Source organism: Barbus barbus (genome assembly GCF_936440315.1).
Source record: "Barbus barbus genome assembly, chromosome: 29".
Taxonomy (NCBI): Eukaryota; Metazoa; Chordata; class Actinopteri; order Cypriniformes; family Cyprinidae; genus Barbus; species Barbus barbus.
Window position 1 is genome coordinate 17940158 of NC_136757.1, and position 15188 is coordinate 17955345.

General features: G+C 38.1%; 1 protein-coding gene across 2 annotated transcripts; it reads right to left on the reverse strand.

Annotated features, from left to right (window-relative positions):
- Positions 1 to 4815: 4815 nt before the first annotated feature.
- Positions 4816 to 14247, reverse strand: tbc1d25 (TBC1 domain family, member 25). Of its 2 annotated transcripts, XM_079383855.1 has the most exons (8): positions 14019 to 14247; positions 13048 to 13108; positions 11742 to 11851; positions 11421 to 11575; positions 10922 to 11046; positions 10327 to 10515; positions 7935 to 8210; positions 4816 to 7851 (listed from the first exon to the last, which is right to left on the reverse strand). In XM_079383855.1, the coding sequence occupies exons 4-8, from the start codon at positions 11443 to 11445 to the stop codon at positions 6139 to 6141; spliced, it is 2328 nt and encodes a 775-aa protein (XP_079239981.1). In that variant the 5' UTR covers positions 11446 to 11575; positions 11742 to 11851; positions 13048 to 13108; positions 14019 to 14247; the 3' UTR covers positions 4816 to 6138. The 2 variants fall into 2 exon arrangements, with proteins under 2 accessions (XP_079239981.1, XP_079239980.1); XM_079383854.1 differs by lacking the exon at positions 13048 to 13108 and having other exon boundaries at positions 14019 to 14199.
- Positions 14248 to 15188: the final 941 nt, after the last annotated feature.

Below are 15188 nucleotides of genomic sequence, written 5' to 3' on the forward strand. Positions count from 1 at the left end.
CAATTACCAGTAGAGACCAACAGGGTCCATTACAGTTTCCATTAAAACCAATACAAGTCCCATTATAACCAGTAAAACCATTAACAATTTTGTGATGGTGTCTATTGTTTTTTTCAACATTACATGTTATTACAAATGCCTGCAAAGGGAGCCAAAGGCCTGGTCATTGCTGCTGTTACACTTACAGGACGATCAAGTCCTTGTTTAATAGGCTATTGACCAAATATTTAATTCAAATATCCACTTAATCTTTCATTTTTGGCCACCTTTTTGCTATAGATGACACAGCCTCTATAATTTCTTCAACAAAAAACATGCGGACATCACAACCTTACAAAAAATAACCATGGTTTTCGTATAAAACTGCTTAATTTTCTTTTGCATGATTTCTGAATGCTTGAGATCATAAAATCAATCAGACAACTGTATTACTGCCATAAGTAACTGTCTAGAGCTACAATTGTAATTTGTAAATAATACAATTTAATTACAATTTATTAATTTACTTTTATATTTTATTAAAATTCAATTTTTGACCCCTGGTAGTGTTTTTTTTTTTTTTACTTTCATAATATTTGAGGGAGTGGGCACAACAATAAAATCCTGCTTAGGGCACCCATTTGGCCAGCAGCGGCCCTGATAAAAATGTCTCCACGATCTGCTTTTGAAGAAATATCGTTGTATCTTGCTACAGCGCACATTTGATCAGCTGCAGTTCTGGCACCGCCGTATCAATACTGTACAGTGCCACATACATTCACATCAGTAAGAAGATATTTTGAAGAATTCTGGTAATATTAGATGATATTAGAGGATGGTTGTTCCTAGTTTCAGACAAAATTAGGATGTTCCAAACCATCGCAGCTGTAAGGTATTGTAGGTATGAAGTAAAAAATGACTCTCTGACTGTGTTCAGTGAAGGGCGTCTTGTCAGAGTGGAGTGAGTGGAGTTATTGCAAACCTGACTGTGCTATGGCAAACCTGCAAAACTCTGAACAAAAAAGAGAAAGAAAGTGTGTTGCTGACATCTCGAAATACCGGTAGGAGAAAAACATCTCATGCTACTAACTGAAATAAGACATTATCTATAATAGAATCTGTTTACATATTCTTTTTCTTTATCTCCTATAGTTCCCAAGACCGTGGTATTTTTTCAGGGGATCCAAATGTTAACTGTGAGGGTTTGGAACCACAAACAGAGAGAAGAACATGTAAAAACATTCGTAAATACAAGAATGAGGTTGTAATTTTATGGTCAGAGCTTATGTATATTATTTTTTGTTAATTAAAGTGATTACATTTGAATTTTAACAACATATTCTTACTGTTTTCCAGAATGAATGAGCAGCCTCCAGAGTAGCTGTTGAAGACAAGAGGACCAGCTGCCTTACACAGTAACCTCACCAGCAGCTGGAAGGACCTCAATATGCCAAACTATTCTCTTATGAAATGTGCTACTAACAGAAAAATCCTTACTTTATTAGCCTTTGTGATATGGATTGGATTGATTGTTGATTGATGCACAACCTTTGTAAACTGCTTTGTTGCCAAAATAAAGTTTTAAAGTGGAAGTGAAGCAGCCAGTCAAGTTTGCATTATGTATAGTGATTTCCTTTAAGAGCAAGTGCGTCGAAATCTTGCAGTACCACCGCATGTGACGGGGTTGGTTCGCTCCGCTGGCCAGATTTTTTATTTTTTTTCTCTTTGTAAAACATTTTTTCTTAAATTTATTTTCATATTGCATATTTTTTCTATTTTAATTTTCGTTTTGAAAGTATGGTAAATGCTGGTAAAATGTACCAACAATGATCCATCCATCTCATAGTAGCCTACCAAAATTTTATTAACAGTAGAAGTGAAATCTTATTGTAGTCTTCAGATCTTATGTTTTAAAATCACTTACAGAGGAAGTTTCAGATGTATTTCCAGGAAAAAAAAATCGTTTTATAATCGGGTCAATACGGTAATAGATATATATATGTGTTTCTTTACTTTTTGAACCCATAAATGTTATTTTAACACATCAATATTTTGGTTTTCAGCATAATTTGGATGAATAATCAAATATAAATATATATATCACATTATCTAGGCCTATTTCACAAAGTTTTGATCATTAAGTTGTATCCCAAACATCGTTTTGTGAGGCAACAACGTGATGTAAACAAACAATGCTTCATACAGTATCGTTCATGTGCCATCTTATGTCAGACCTTTCAGACGTATTTGCATTACACTGGCTCCAGCACCAGTATTAGAATATAAATCCTGCGAATGTCTGCTGGTAGTTTTAACTGATCACCTCTGAATGATTGGGCTAGTACTGCTTTATCATTCTCGCATGTTTTAAGCCTTGTCAATTTAATCATTAAACTGTTTTAAGCCATTTAAATCGCGAGTCAGCACAAAAGATATTTCCATGCGGTACTTGCGCGCTAACAGATTGTTTCAATAACTTTTAGTAAATGAAACAAACTTGACTGACTGCTTCACTTCCACTTTAAAGTAACGCCTTGTAATGCAGTACATGGGATAAAATAAATTACCTTCTCTTAAGTTACACGTACAAACGCTAGTAAATGGTTATTCGAAAGAAGAAAAGATGCGAGCCAGCCAGGAGTCGAACCTAGAATCTTCTGATCCGTAGTCAGACGCGTTATCCATTGCGCCACTGGCCCAACTGATACTTTAATGGACCACGTGACTCTACGTAGTATGACCACTTCTGTGGTCGCATTTTATGGTCGCAACTTCACTAAGACTGCCTCGTTTAAAAAAAGTAGCAATTACATTCCAAAATAAATTACGATTGTTTATGTCCCAAGACAAATAACAACCAATTTTATAACGGTTACTTTTGTGAAATGACACATCCTCGATGAAGTCTGCGACCACAGGAGGGCGACTTGTTTTGTGTGTAACGTTAATGCTTTGGTGATTTTGTAAAACACAGTCGAGCCAATAAAGTACTTTTAAATTGAAATTAAATGGACTATAGACGTTCGAAAGACAATCTTTTATTTTCTGGAGGACTCTCCTGTAAAAACTTGGTATGTTTTCATTTCATTAAATTGGTTGGCAGAGACATCATTATGATCATAAACTGAAAACATCGCATATTTATGTCTACTTAACTGAATATATGACCGTGATGGTAATATTTAACTATAAAAAATTATACACAGCCGAAATAGCTCAGTTGGGAGAGCGTTAGACTGAAGATCTAAAGGTCCCTGGTTCGATCCCGGGTTTCGGCATTTTGATCCAAAACTATTTTTAGTGGAATACACCACAGAACCTTCAAAAGGCTCAAGAAAGAAACCTGTGCCTTGTCGCATGAACGGAGAGAACAGAATGCATGTGTTCATTATTTTGTGAAAGAAACAAGCGAAATGAAATTGCAGTAGTCTGTCACTGCAGAACAAAGATCCAGGGGGCGGGGTTGGATCCACATCTAGGGGATGGAGATGGGTAGCTTCAGGGGTGGAGAGTTTAAGATGATGGTTGTTGACTTAGTTTAAAAAAATAAATAAATAATTTAAACATACCATAACTTAAACCCTTCGCAAAGACGCCGCCCCCCTTAGTTACTGTTGCTATGTCTATGTCTATGCTACTTGGCTCTCAGGCCATACATCATGTTCCTCTTCAGTGAAAAATACATCGCGGAGCAAAGAGGAAACTGACAACGTGCCGACAAACAAGACTTTTGGTATGAAACACAGCCTCCGCTCTCAAATATAGTCATTTTTTAGAAATCCAAACAATACATACCGTTTTATGGCTGTTTAATGTGTCGTGAGACATTGCTGAAGCACCTCAGTTAAATCGGTACTGAACCGATCATCTTTTCCTCTTTACTAGTTATAACACGAAATAAACATGAATGAACATCAAAGGTTTCTTATTTCATCCTTAGAAAGATGTCAATACACACAATTTTTCAATTTCAAATCCACCAAAATCAATCTATTTTCCAGTCCAGTCTGGTTTATTTGTCGGACAAAAATGGCAGATTCGGCATTATGATTGGTTAGATCGTCTGTCAATCAAACTCCATTTCTAATAAGCACAGACGTCACGGTGTTTGTATTATAAACCCCGCCCTCATTTTGGCGAAGCACGTTTCCGTAGTGTAGTGGTTATCACGTTGGCCGTCACACTTCCCGTTCCTTAAAAAAATTCTTGAGCATTCTTGATTTTATATATATTTTGACCATTCCTGTAGACAACTACCGCATTGCCCTGATTGAAACTTTTGCACAATAGTGGAAGCTGGAAATCACACTTCTAATAAAATATGCTTAGGACACACAATTACATTAGAAACACTGAAACAGTGTAAAACATGCAAAACAAAACAATAAAATGACATAAAAGCTGTGTGCCAAGAATACTGCTTTTACAGTTATCCAATAGCCAAAGACACATGAAATAAGTTATTTCATCAAACCAACAATGCTTCCAAGACTTACCATTTCAAGCTAAATATTTTGGAAATCTACACATTTCTATCAACAACAAAAAGCTCAAACGGCCTATAGTGTTACAAAAAGAAGCAACAAACATAAATTAATAACTAAAACAATTTTAAACAAGAAAGCTTTCTCTTGGCAATCACTTCCACATTGAACCATGGTAACTGGTCATTAGTCAGTGGCCATACTGATTACCACCTGATGAGATGATCTACCACCTTAGAACAGCTAGAAACCAGCTACTATGTTCCCAAAAAACAAAAATCAAACAGATTAAGTTGCAATTCCAGCAGGGATTGCATTAACTCTTTTTGTGTCGAAAGAAAGGTCACTGATCAATTAATATTCAGTGAATTTATTGTACAAATAGGAGTATTGCAAGCATTCAATCTAGCAAGTCTCTCCATGGGTATGAGTAAAATACTATCATACAGAACCCAACCAAAATCAGAGAAACAAACATACAAGTATACGCAGAACTCATCACTATTCCACTTTCCAGGAAAATCATTTTTTAGTCCATGTGCAGGTTTATAATTTTAGCACTTACAAAAAAGAGAAAAGAACACTTGGTATTAAGACATAAAGAATGAGTCTAAGGTCTCCAATGAAATGCATTCTGCTAAAGGCATTAAACACTTTTGTAACACTGATTTTTTTTTTTTTTTTTTACAGCAGGGATCCTTGATTGTTGCCTCTTGATGACAGAGTCATGGCAACGAATGAACAGACAAACCTTTGGTGGATGAAGGATGAAAGCAATGAAATTATATTTACATACAGAAGAAAGACAAAAATGCCTAATTCAGTGAAACGAGGCACTTCTCCAACAAAGGCGAGGATAAGTGAAACCAAATTACCAGCCATTCTCCATGTTGAGTGCTGCTTTACCAAAACTTCCACTGCATGTAGAGCTACAGCTGACAGGTCAAATAGCTGTTGTGCACTAGAGAAGATTTCAGAGATCAATTCAAGATGTGTGGTTTCACATTGATGGGATACTGGATAATGCATCAGCACCTTCATCTCTGGTCAAATGTTTCGTACAAACAAAAGTCAAGGCTTAAGGTTCTCATAAAGCACAAATGACAAGTATCGGTATAACAAATACACCTTTGCTGCTGGCAATGTCAAACAAATTCATGAATACATTTCAGAGAGCGTCTCAAAAGCTTTACTTGAGTAAACATTCTCCTCCCTACAACAACAGAGCCACGATAACCTCAGATGATGCTGATGACACCCTTTTTGCCAAAATAAAGATTGCACACAGAGAAATAAGTAACAGTATAATATTGTTGCTTTGTTTTACGTAAGTTAGGTTACTATAACGGGTTTTACGTGTCCATAATGTGTCTTTTGAAAGTGTTATTTACAAAGTGAAACGAGACACAAACTGGCCTGCCCTTTCAAAGGACAATCAATAAAGTGCAATTAAAAAAAGATACAGTACAATGAAAGGGGCTTGACTTGCTGGACAGGGAAAAAGAGACATGAGAATCACTAAGCTTTGGTTGTTAACATAAAACAATACAAGTCTGATTAAACATGTGTAAAGCACAAAGGTATGCTGTGACTCGGCAAGGTACAGTAAAACTTGCTTCTGGGTCCGTTTGTGGTCCGGAGCTGGTTTCTGGAGATAATCTACTACTGCACAAAATCAGGAATCAGATGGAGAGAAGGCAACAGGAGTTGTTGGAGAGGGAATGGTATTGGCCAGATTATAGGTTGAATTCGGTAAGGTACCCTGAGAGGGCTGTACATTGAGGAAAGGAGGTCTAGTTGTGGGTGTTTGGGGAGATGTTGCCGCTGTGGTTGGGGAGTCCAAGCTAACTTCATCCCCTTCCTCCGAGTCCCATACCTCACTCTGCAGGTAGTCTGCAAAGAGGGCTTTAGCTCGCTGCAGAATACGCCCAAGGTTGTGGCGACGAACCAGGCGGTCAAAATGCATGGCCAGCTCATTGTAATCCAGGCTGTTTTTAACAATGTGGTCACGATGTTCCAGGAGGATAGACAGGCAAAGGAAAAGCATGAAGGGATTCCCTTTCCCAAACTCTTGAGGAGGAGGAAGCGAGCAGGGTTTAATTCCGCCTCCTTCTGGTTTGTTTGTGTTTGGAGAGGTTACGCCAGACCCGGTGGGTCTGCATGGCGAGGGAAGATTGCTGGAGAATGCTTTGGGCAAAGCCGGCGATTTACCAAAGTTTAAAACAGGCGAAGACAGAAGCGAATGATTGTAACCCTGCGATGGAGACGCCAGTAAAGATTTCCCTGGGACCACTGATGGGGATTGAGCCCCAGTTTCATTCATTACACCTTGTGAGGACGTGAATCCCCCAGGAGGTTTATCAGGAGACACTGCTTTGTCTCCACTAGAGGAAGAGGATGTGCATTTTGAAAGGGCATCAGGAGACGCTGTTCTCCAGCTGGATGGAGAATTAGATGCTTCCGGTGAATGATTTGAGCTACTCTTCCAATTTGTTAGACCAGAAGGAAGAGATGATGCTGGGGAAGATGCTTGACCATTGGGAGAGTCTCTTTGCCCTGGAGAAGACGGTGTATGATTACCGATAAGAGGTTCCTGCTCTCCAGGGTCATCCTCAATTTCCTCTGTGGACTGACGGGCCGAGAATGGCAACGTGGAGTGTGCAGACTGAAACTGTACTGGAGATAACGTAGGATCAGAGCAATCGTTTTCATTCATCTCAAAGCTGTCCTCGTTTCGGCCACTATAGTACTTGAATTCCCCAAAACTTGCCTGCTTCTCAAATGAGGGAGCTGGAGCTTTGACACCATTCTTGACCATGTTATCTACACCGTACTCTCCTTCACCTTCCTTCCGAGGCCCCTTCTCCTCCTCTACGATGAAGTTACGCCCCCCATCTGCCTCCTCTCGGGACGGTCTTAGCATGTGACGTCTCCTCTGCCTTTCCATCTGCTTCTCTTCCATCTCCTCCACGTCCACATTCTGATGGAGATTCTGCGAGCCATTGGACTGATCTGCCTCAAGCGCTGGCCCCAGAAGCTCCACCTCTGTCTCAGGTGGATCAGGCGGCAAGGAGCTCCAGGTGACCTCCAGCATTCTCAGGGCATCATCAAAAGCGAATTCACGCTTCAGTTCCAAAAGCAGCCAGCGATAACAGAAAAACAGATCGTCTGCACCTTTTGAGACTAGGTAGGCATAAAACTCAGGGTCTGAATACTGCAGAAGCAACTTGAGATGCTGGAACTTAATGGACATAAGTTGTCCGTCAGGGCGGAAGTTGCCCTCAAGACGTTTCATAATGCCACAGAAGCAGATAAAGGCATGAGCTTCGTTGTCCATGACAGCGAGGATTGGCGAGGCTATGTCGCTCATGCCTTGGCAATAAGACACCTGTGAAACCAAAAGAGGAACATTTATTTCCCACACAGGTAAAGGCACAACCTAGTGTTATTGAAGGGTATTACTGTGTTTACCTGTGGGTGTGTAATAGCAAAGGTGGTGAGGAGGTCTGTCAAGGCGGTGAGATGGGGGCTGTCCTCTGAGCCTGCGTAGTAAGGATGTGCTCGGTCTGTTCGAAGAACATCTTTCAGAACATTTCCCCTGATGAACTCCAGGTCCTCTGCACTGACTCGTTCTGTCCATTCACTCTTCAGCTCGTCGTACTCTCTTGTCTTCCTCTTCATGTAGTCCATTCGCTCTTGACCTGTCAGACCATCTGGGTACACATTAAGGAGGTATCGCCAAACAACCTGTCACAAAAATACAGAGATGGAAGAGAAAAATTCAGCTAAAAAGAGGAGTCTGCCACATCACTCTTTATAAAGCTTTTTAAAATGTGCACTTTATTATTTTATGCATATATGATATAAAATAATTCATAATGTAATTTATGGTAACAAATTATATAAAATATTTTTCCAGCCCTGAATATAAATGATTGAGCTAATTAAGTGTTTTATTAGCTTTTCATTAAATAAATAATAAAAAAAACAAAACAAACAAACAAACAATCATTAACTATAATAATTTGTATTCAGAGGTAAAACAAAATTTCATTACAGAAAGTAATATAATGATATCTTCTAGTGGTAGATTAGTTAAAGGGGTCATAAACTGAGAAATCAAAATTCCCTTGATCTTTTGACAAATGAGAGGTCATTGCACTATAAAAACTTATTACTCATTAGTCTAAAAAGAGCTTATACTGAATCCAATCTACCAAAACAATAAGTTGTGGAATGTGCCACTTTATGTGGATTCGTTTACAAACAAGGCACAGGATTTTCAGAAATATTGAAAGACGATGATGTGCCGACTACATTAGATCGGACAGTAATGTCGCAAAACACACAAGTGTAACATGGTCACTCTAGCTTTGTCTGTTATTACAGATCGTTTTATATGTGCTGAGTATTTATGCGTTTTTAATCTAAAAGGATATCTAATAATTAGGGATGCCCGATATTGGATTTTTGTCGATATCCGATATGCCAATATTTTTCAGCTCATTTTGACCGATGTCGAGACCGATATATTTCCTTTTGTTTGGAAAGAACAATCTCCTGTGCAGAAATTATAAGCAAAATATTTTTAATTTTGGTTAGTTTTTAACAAGAACTTATTTGTTAGAATTAAATAAACAATAAATGAAGGTTTTTTGAAAGTACATTGAAGCTTTGAAAATAAATATAAAGAAACTATATATATATATATATATATATATATATATATATATATATATAACATTTGTAGATGGTCTAAAGAGTTGTAAAAATTCTGAAAATCTTTTAGAGGCTATGATTTGTTTAAAAAATAAAACATATTACACAATAATGAATAAATCAGTATATATAAAATTATTTAATTTACAAGCGTCATGTTTGTGATTTTTTTTTCATACTCATTATTTTATGACATCAATTACTGCTTTATTTAATCAGAAACAGTCTAAATGTTATTTGTGTAGGCTATTTTACTTTTAGAAGTAGGCCAACAGCGCACCCTACTCCTTACCGAATGGGCATTAGGACCCTGGGGAGGCTGCCGCTGCTGTCACTGCACGTGCAATTACGGTTTACTCTAGTCCAGGGGTAGGCAACGTCGGGTCCTGGAGTGCCGCTGTCCTGCAGAGTTTAGGTCCAACCCTGAAAAAAACTCACCTGCCTGTAGCCCTAGTAATTCTGAAGACCTTGATTCGCTTGTTCAGGTGTGTTTGATTAGGGTTGGAGCTAAAATCTACAGGACAGTGGCACTCCAGGACCCGACGTTGCCTACCCCTGCTCTAGTCTGTCACACACCGAATGCGTCATTCTGTACGTGCTTTCACAGATTAAATGCAGCTATCCAAAACAGTGAATCTAATCATCATTCAGACAAAACTTTGCTTCAAGAATGAGCCACACTGCTGACGTGATCTAATCACTAGCACACCCTGAGCACATGTGATTTAACATATTCCTCTTATCTGCAAGACATATCGGCATCATTTTTCATATTGGGCCGATGCTGATATTTACATTTAATGCCATTATCGGCTGATTCTGATATCAGTCCAATAATATCATGCATCCCTACTAATAATCTATAAAGGATGTACGCTGTTAATCATACACAACTGTTTAATCATACAGCCAATTGTACCAGTGGGCTTTTACTTCCGAGTCTACTATCTGCGACGACTATTCAACAGAGTGTTGATGAGGGGGGTCAAAACAGGACAGAAAATAACCTATTACTTCTAAATTATGATATTTTTGAGGTAAAAAAAAATCTTGATAACATTATGTGCACCTCTGAGAACAGTAAAAAGTAAAAAACAAAGGCAGTTCTTGACCGCTTGAAAAAATGCCAAGTCAGTCTGGTTACCTTACGTAAGGATGGCTCAACTCCACCATGATATATACGAAGTCTAAGTTCCTCTGGTCGGGTCAGTTGACCTTGGCTGTTCAGGTAACTGTGGAACTCAGTATCACTTAAGGGAGGCTTGAATGGTTTCACCTCCTCCCCATAGGACCAACTCAAGGCCTGCTGCACACGTGACAGAGTTCGACCCACCTAAATGTAAGTGAGAGGTAAGTGAGAAATAGACATAAAAATGTTTCACAATTTATATAGCCTTTTAGCAAAAATCTGTGGTATTAGGTGGAAGACAGGCGGAAAGAAACATTCCTATCACAAGATATCTGGCCCAAGATTAATTAGCTATCAGTGAGATGCAGAAAATATTCCCTCTATCCTCAAATTAATATATCCGTTTGTAAGCACAAAAGCGGCACAAAGCTGCTTCTTACAAGAGCAAAAGTGGCCTTCAAGGACTCCTGAAATATCTAATGACTTTAACTGTTTGGGTGTAATTGCCATCAATTACAGTATCAAGGCAGTAGACTGTGAGTAGACTGACTGCAGCAGACACTAGCTGGTAAAACAGCTGGCAGATAGGGTGAAGAACATCATGAGTAACCTGGGACAGCAGCGTTTGTGTGAAAGGAAGTGCGGCAGAAGCCAACGACCTCTTCTCTCCCTGCAACTGGTCTGAGCCAATCACATCCTTAGGGCTGATTATGTCCCAATCCTCCAAAACAGGACCTTAGGAAGAATATGGTGCGAAATATAATGAAAATATATATTTTTAAAAAGCATTTGAGACTGGAGTAGTTTTATTTACAAGTAAATACAGAAAGTTAAAATAATTTTTGTAACCAATAAATACAATATGTAGACTCTACAAAACAAAAAACAGTGGAAAATACACAATCATTTGAAATGAACAGCAACTACCAAAAAACAACTTAATTAATTACACAGTTTTTTATTTATTGATTGATCGATTATTGATTTGTGGGTGAATGGCTAAACTGGAGAAATCATAAGGGAGGTAGAGCAGTCGAAGATTTTCAGAATCTACTGAGCTTGACAGACATTTAATCCTCTCCAAATAGAAGGATATGGAGTTCACTCACTGTCCTCTGATGGTTTGATGTCCATCTTGAGCTGGAGGAAAGGCTTTGCTGCACTGACAAATGCTGCATCTAAATCCCAGTCGGACAGCAGAGACACGTAGACCTCCACACCTCCGCGGTCACAGGACAGGTAACTTATCCCAAAGTTGCGTTTCCTACAGGGAACCAAAGAAAAAAGACAGCAACCATGTTTGCTGCAGTTCATCAACCTATAATTGCTATTAAACAATCATAAAAATTGGATTACCACTGTATTTCTTTTTAAACAGATCTAAATGAGAATAAGCACAAAACAAATATATTTAGCAATTTCAGACTTACCCATTCAGCTCAAATGCTCGTATCAGGATATGCTGCAACACCTCCAGTGAGGTTATTTGAGGATCAACAGCAAAGGAGCGGAACTCTACCGGTAACGCCCCTTCACACTTCTGCAAACAGACAGATTTTCAAGGAACAATTTTAGAAAAACAAAGAATATGGGTAACACTGCCCCTTTTACATAACCCTACTTTGTAATTATCTAATTATCTCAAGGTCCTGAAAGGCTAATCACTCTATCCTCTGAAATGCAAATCACATAATCAGGTGACATATTATTTATTCAGGTGGATTGACTGCCTGTTGAGTCTCTGTCAATGTTGCAACCAACCATGGGAAACTGATTCTGGCTTTACAGATTGCTTTGAACTTTACTAACACGTGCCCAAACTCCTGCAAAACACAGCACTACAAGGTCATTTGTCCCAAGCAGACCATATTGCAGCACATCTGTCAAGGTTCACACTGAACCTAAATTCTTTTATTATTCCACAATTTGTGACAGTTGCCATTTGATACGGACTCTTGAGTGCTGGGACAAATCAAGATATGAAACTTATTCAAGGAATAATTCAAATTGTATCAAAATGTTCCAAAATATTCAGTCATGTGTAGGTGCATCTTCTTTTTCTCCTTTGCCAAAATGTGGTTTACTTGTTATTTCCGTATTTCTTATTTACTATCATAGCATTTATTAATATTTCAAATACTTTTATTCTTTTATTTTAATTTTAGTAAATTTGTAAGTTTTGTTTGTCATTTTTATTAGTTTGTATATAGTTCTATTTAGCCTTAATGTACGCTTCTTTCAGTTTTAGTAATTTTAGTACTTCAACTTAAACAAGTTTTTTTCATCTAATATTTATATTTTGTGTTATATTACCTTTGTTTTAGTTATTGAAAATGCATAGTTTTAGTTAACAATAACACCGTATCATTAAGGATCAACACTGTGAGAAACAGAAGTTACGTGGCATAAATCATGACAAATCTAGTAATTCACTTCCATGAACTAATGAATTGATGCTACAGGGTGGTTTCAAACAGATTTGCAGGCACCACAGTGATTGTGAAATCTTGCCATTAAAATAGCAGATCATTTTTATCCCATATCACAAGAATTAGTGTCATGCCAGTGATTAATCAAAAGTTCACTGTGATTTAACTACAATTCAGTGACCTACATTCTCATCTAAAGAGACTTCTTAAAGAAACAGAGTTGCTGTTTTAAAATGGGCCAACATGTCAAGTGCTATTTAATCATTCATGGCTGTTCACTTAGGCCTGCATCTGAAACAATACCTACATGGCTTTCAAAATGCGGAAACACTGCTTTTCGTATTCATTACAGCAGACCTGAGAAATGACTGAAAAACAAGCAAAGGAATTCATGGCAGATTGATCATGTGACACTTGCGAGCAAACATGACTAACTATCAGGTCAGCAGTATATATTTGTGCAAGTTCTTCTCTTCGTGGCTTCACAAATAAATATACAAACATAAACATTATTACTATAACACAGAATGATAACGACGTAACTGCATATGATTGACGTGTATGTCAAACAACTATATGACACGAACAACAAAACATAACTAAAACAAATTAAATAGAACGACAAATGAACATATTTCTACAAAAAGTGTGTCACTTAAAGATTAAAGCAATACGATCATTACACACCCTTAAAGAATGCACGCATGCTCAGTAAACGAATGATTAAGATGCGATCACGATTTGTAAACAACAAAGATGCCAGCGAAGTCAAGCGATGATGGGCTGATTAAAGAAGCTCCTCGACAGACGCAGACACTGTCTCCTGGCCTGGCTGGACTACGTGGACTGCTGATGTGTGTGTGTCTCTGTGTCTCTCTGTCTGTCTGTGTGTGGGTGTGTGTGTGTGTGTGTGTGGATGTATGTTTATGTGGTTTATGAGGACACAAATTTGTATAGTGACATGGGTATGACAGAGGTATTACAATATGAAGGTGGTTTATGAGGACACTGCCTATGTCCCCGTAATTCAAAAGGCTTAAAAAACATACTAAATGGTGTTTTTTTTTTTTTTTAATCTAAAAATGCACAAAGTCTCCTGTGAGGGCTAAGTTTAGGTGTAGGGTTGGTGTAGGGCAATAGCACACACAGTTTGTTCAGTATAAAAGCCATTACGCCTATGGAGAGTCCCCATAAATCACAAAAACCAACGTGTGTGTGTGTGTGTGTGTGTGTGTGTATAGGGTCTGTACCTGCCGCTCGGTCCCCACAATTTCTCACCTTGACTTTGACACGAACTACCCCCCTCTCCTCCTCAGTCGACATGGTGGGTAGTCCGCTTAGGGGGTCCCGTTCAGAGATGCGTTGTCGTCATCCAGTAAAAAAATAAATAAAAGTACAATAACAATGGATGCGGTTACCAGTTACCCCTCTCTCACTGCTAGGCAGGTTCAATGAAAACACCGTTAACAAGAGACTAAAAACAACCAATATCCTGCTGACACGTTTCAAAATAAAAGCCCCGGATCAAGACAGCAAAAGGCTTTCGTGTGTAAAAATGGGAAAGTTTGAATGTATTTTACGACAGTTCGGGTATGATTGACTCGCGGAACCAGAGCTTCGTCTATTTAGATAAATAATCATGACATAAGTAAGAAGGGATTGCGTTTGCTACGTGAGCTAACAGCAACAGGATATGACGCCACTTTGGCATTACATCATTGGATTCATTGGGGAATGCATGATGCATGTACAACAAAAAAGAAAACAAAATATTCAGCGACGATTTACGGTCAGACAGATGCAGACATTTAGCAATTATTTAAATGGATTTTAACCTTACATTCACCGATGACATTAAGCTATATGATAATAAATAAAATGTTCTCAAGTATTTTATAAGCAAATATATCTACAAAAAGCTGTTTGTGTATGAAGTACATCATTAAGTAGTGGTAGACGCTTTATCATGCATAGCACAAACAAAACCTTTAGCTTTGCCTCATGCTTTTGCCGTGACCCGGATTCGAACCGGGGTTGCTGCGGCCACAACGCAGAGTACTAACCACTATACGATCACGGCGAGCTACTTGGCAGCTGCTCACGGGCGGCAGTTTTAGGCCAGATAATTACACGAAACACATTTCTTGTTTATATATCAGCTTCTTCGGATCTCAAGAGTTACTCGACAGCTCGTGATGATTTTGTGATTATACGGACACTTTTTTTTTTTTTAAAGATTCTTTGGTGGAAAAAAAGCGTTTAAAATATATATTTTTTGTAACATTCTAAAGCTTTTTACTATCAATTCTGATCAATTTCTGCCTTTGCTGAATAGAAGTATCAATTTGTTAAAAATTCCCAAACGCCTGAATGGCAGTGTATCAAGGTTTCCTCAAAAATAATCAGTTTGTATCTTTGATAATATTATATCTTTTAGAATGATTTCTG

Coding starts and splice junctions, on each gene's coding strand:
- tbc1d25 (XM_079383854.1), bottom strand. CDS start 14,063: ATGTCGACTGAGGAGGAGAGGGGGGTAGTTCGTGTCAAAGTCAAG. Junction 11,852..14,018: donor TAGTTCGTGTCAAAGTCAAG/GTGAGAAATTGT, acceptor GTCTGTTTGCAG/AAGTGTGAAGGGGCGTTACC. Junction 8,211..10,326: donor TTGAGCCATCCTTACGTAAG/GTAACCAGACTG, acceptor TTTTTGTGACAG/GTTGTTTGGCGATACCTCCT.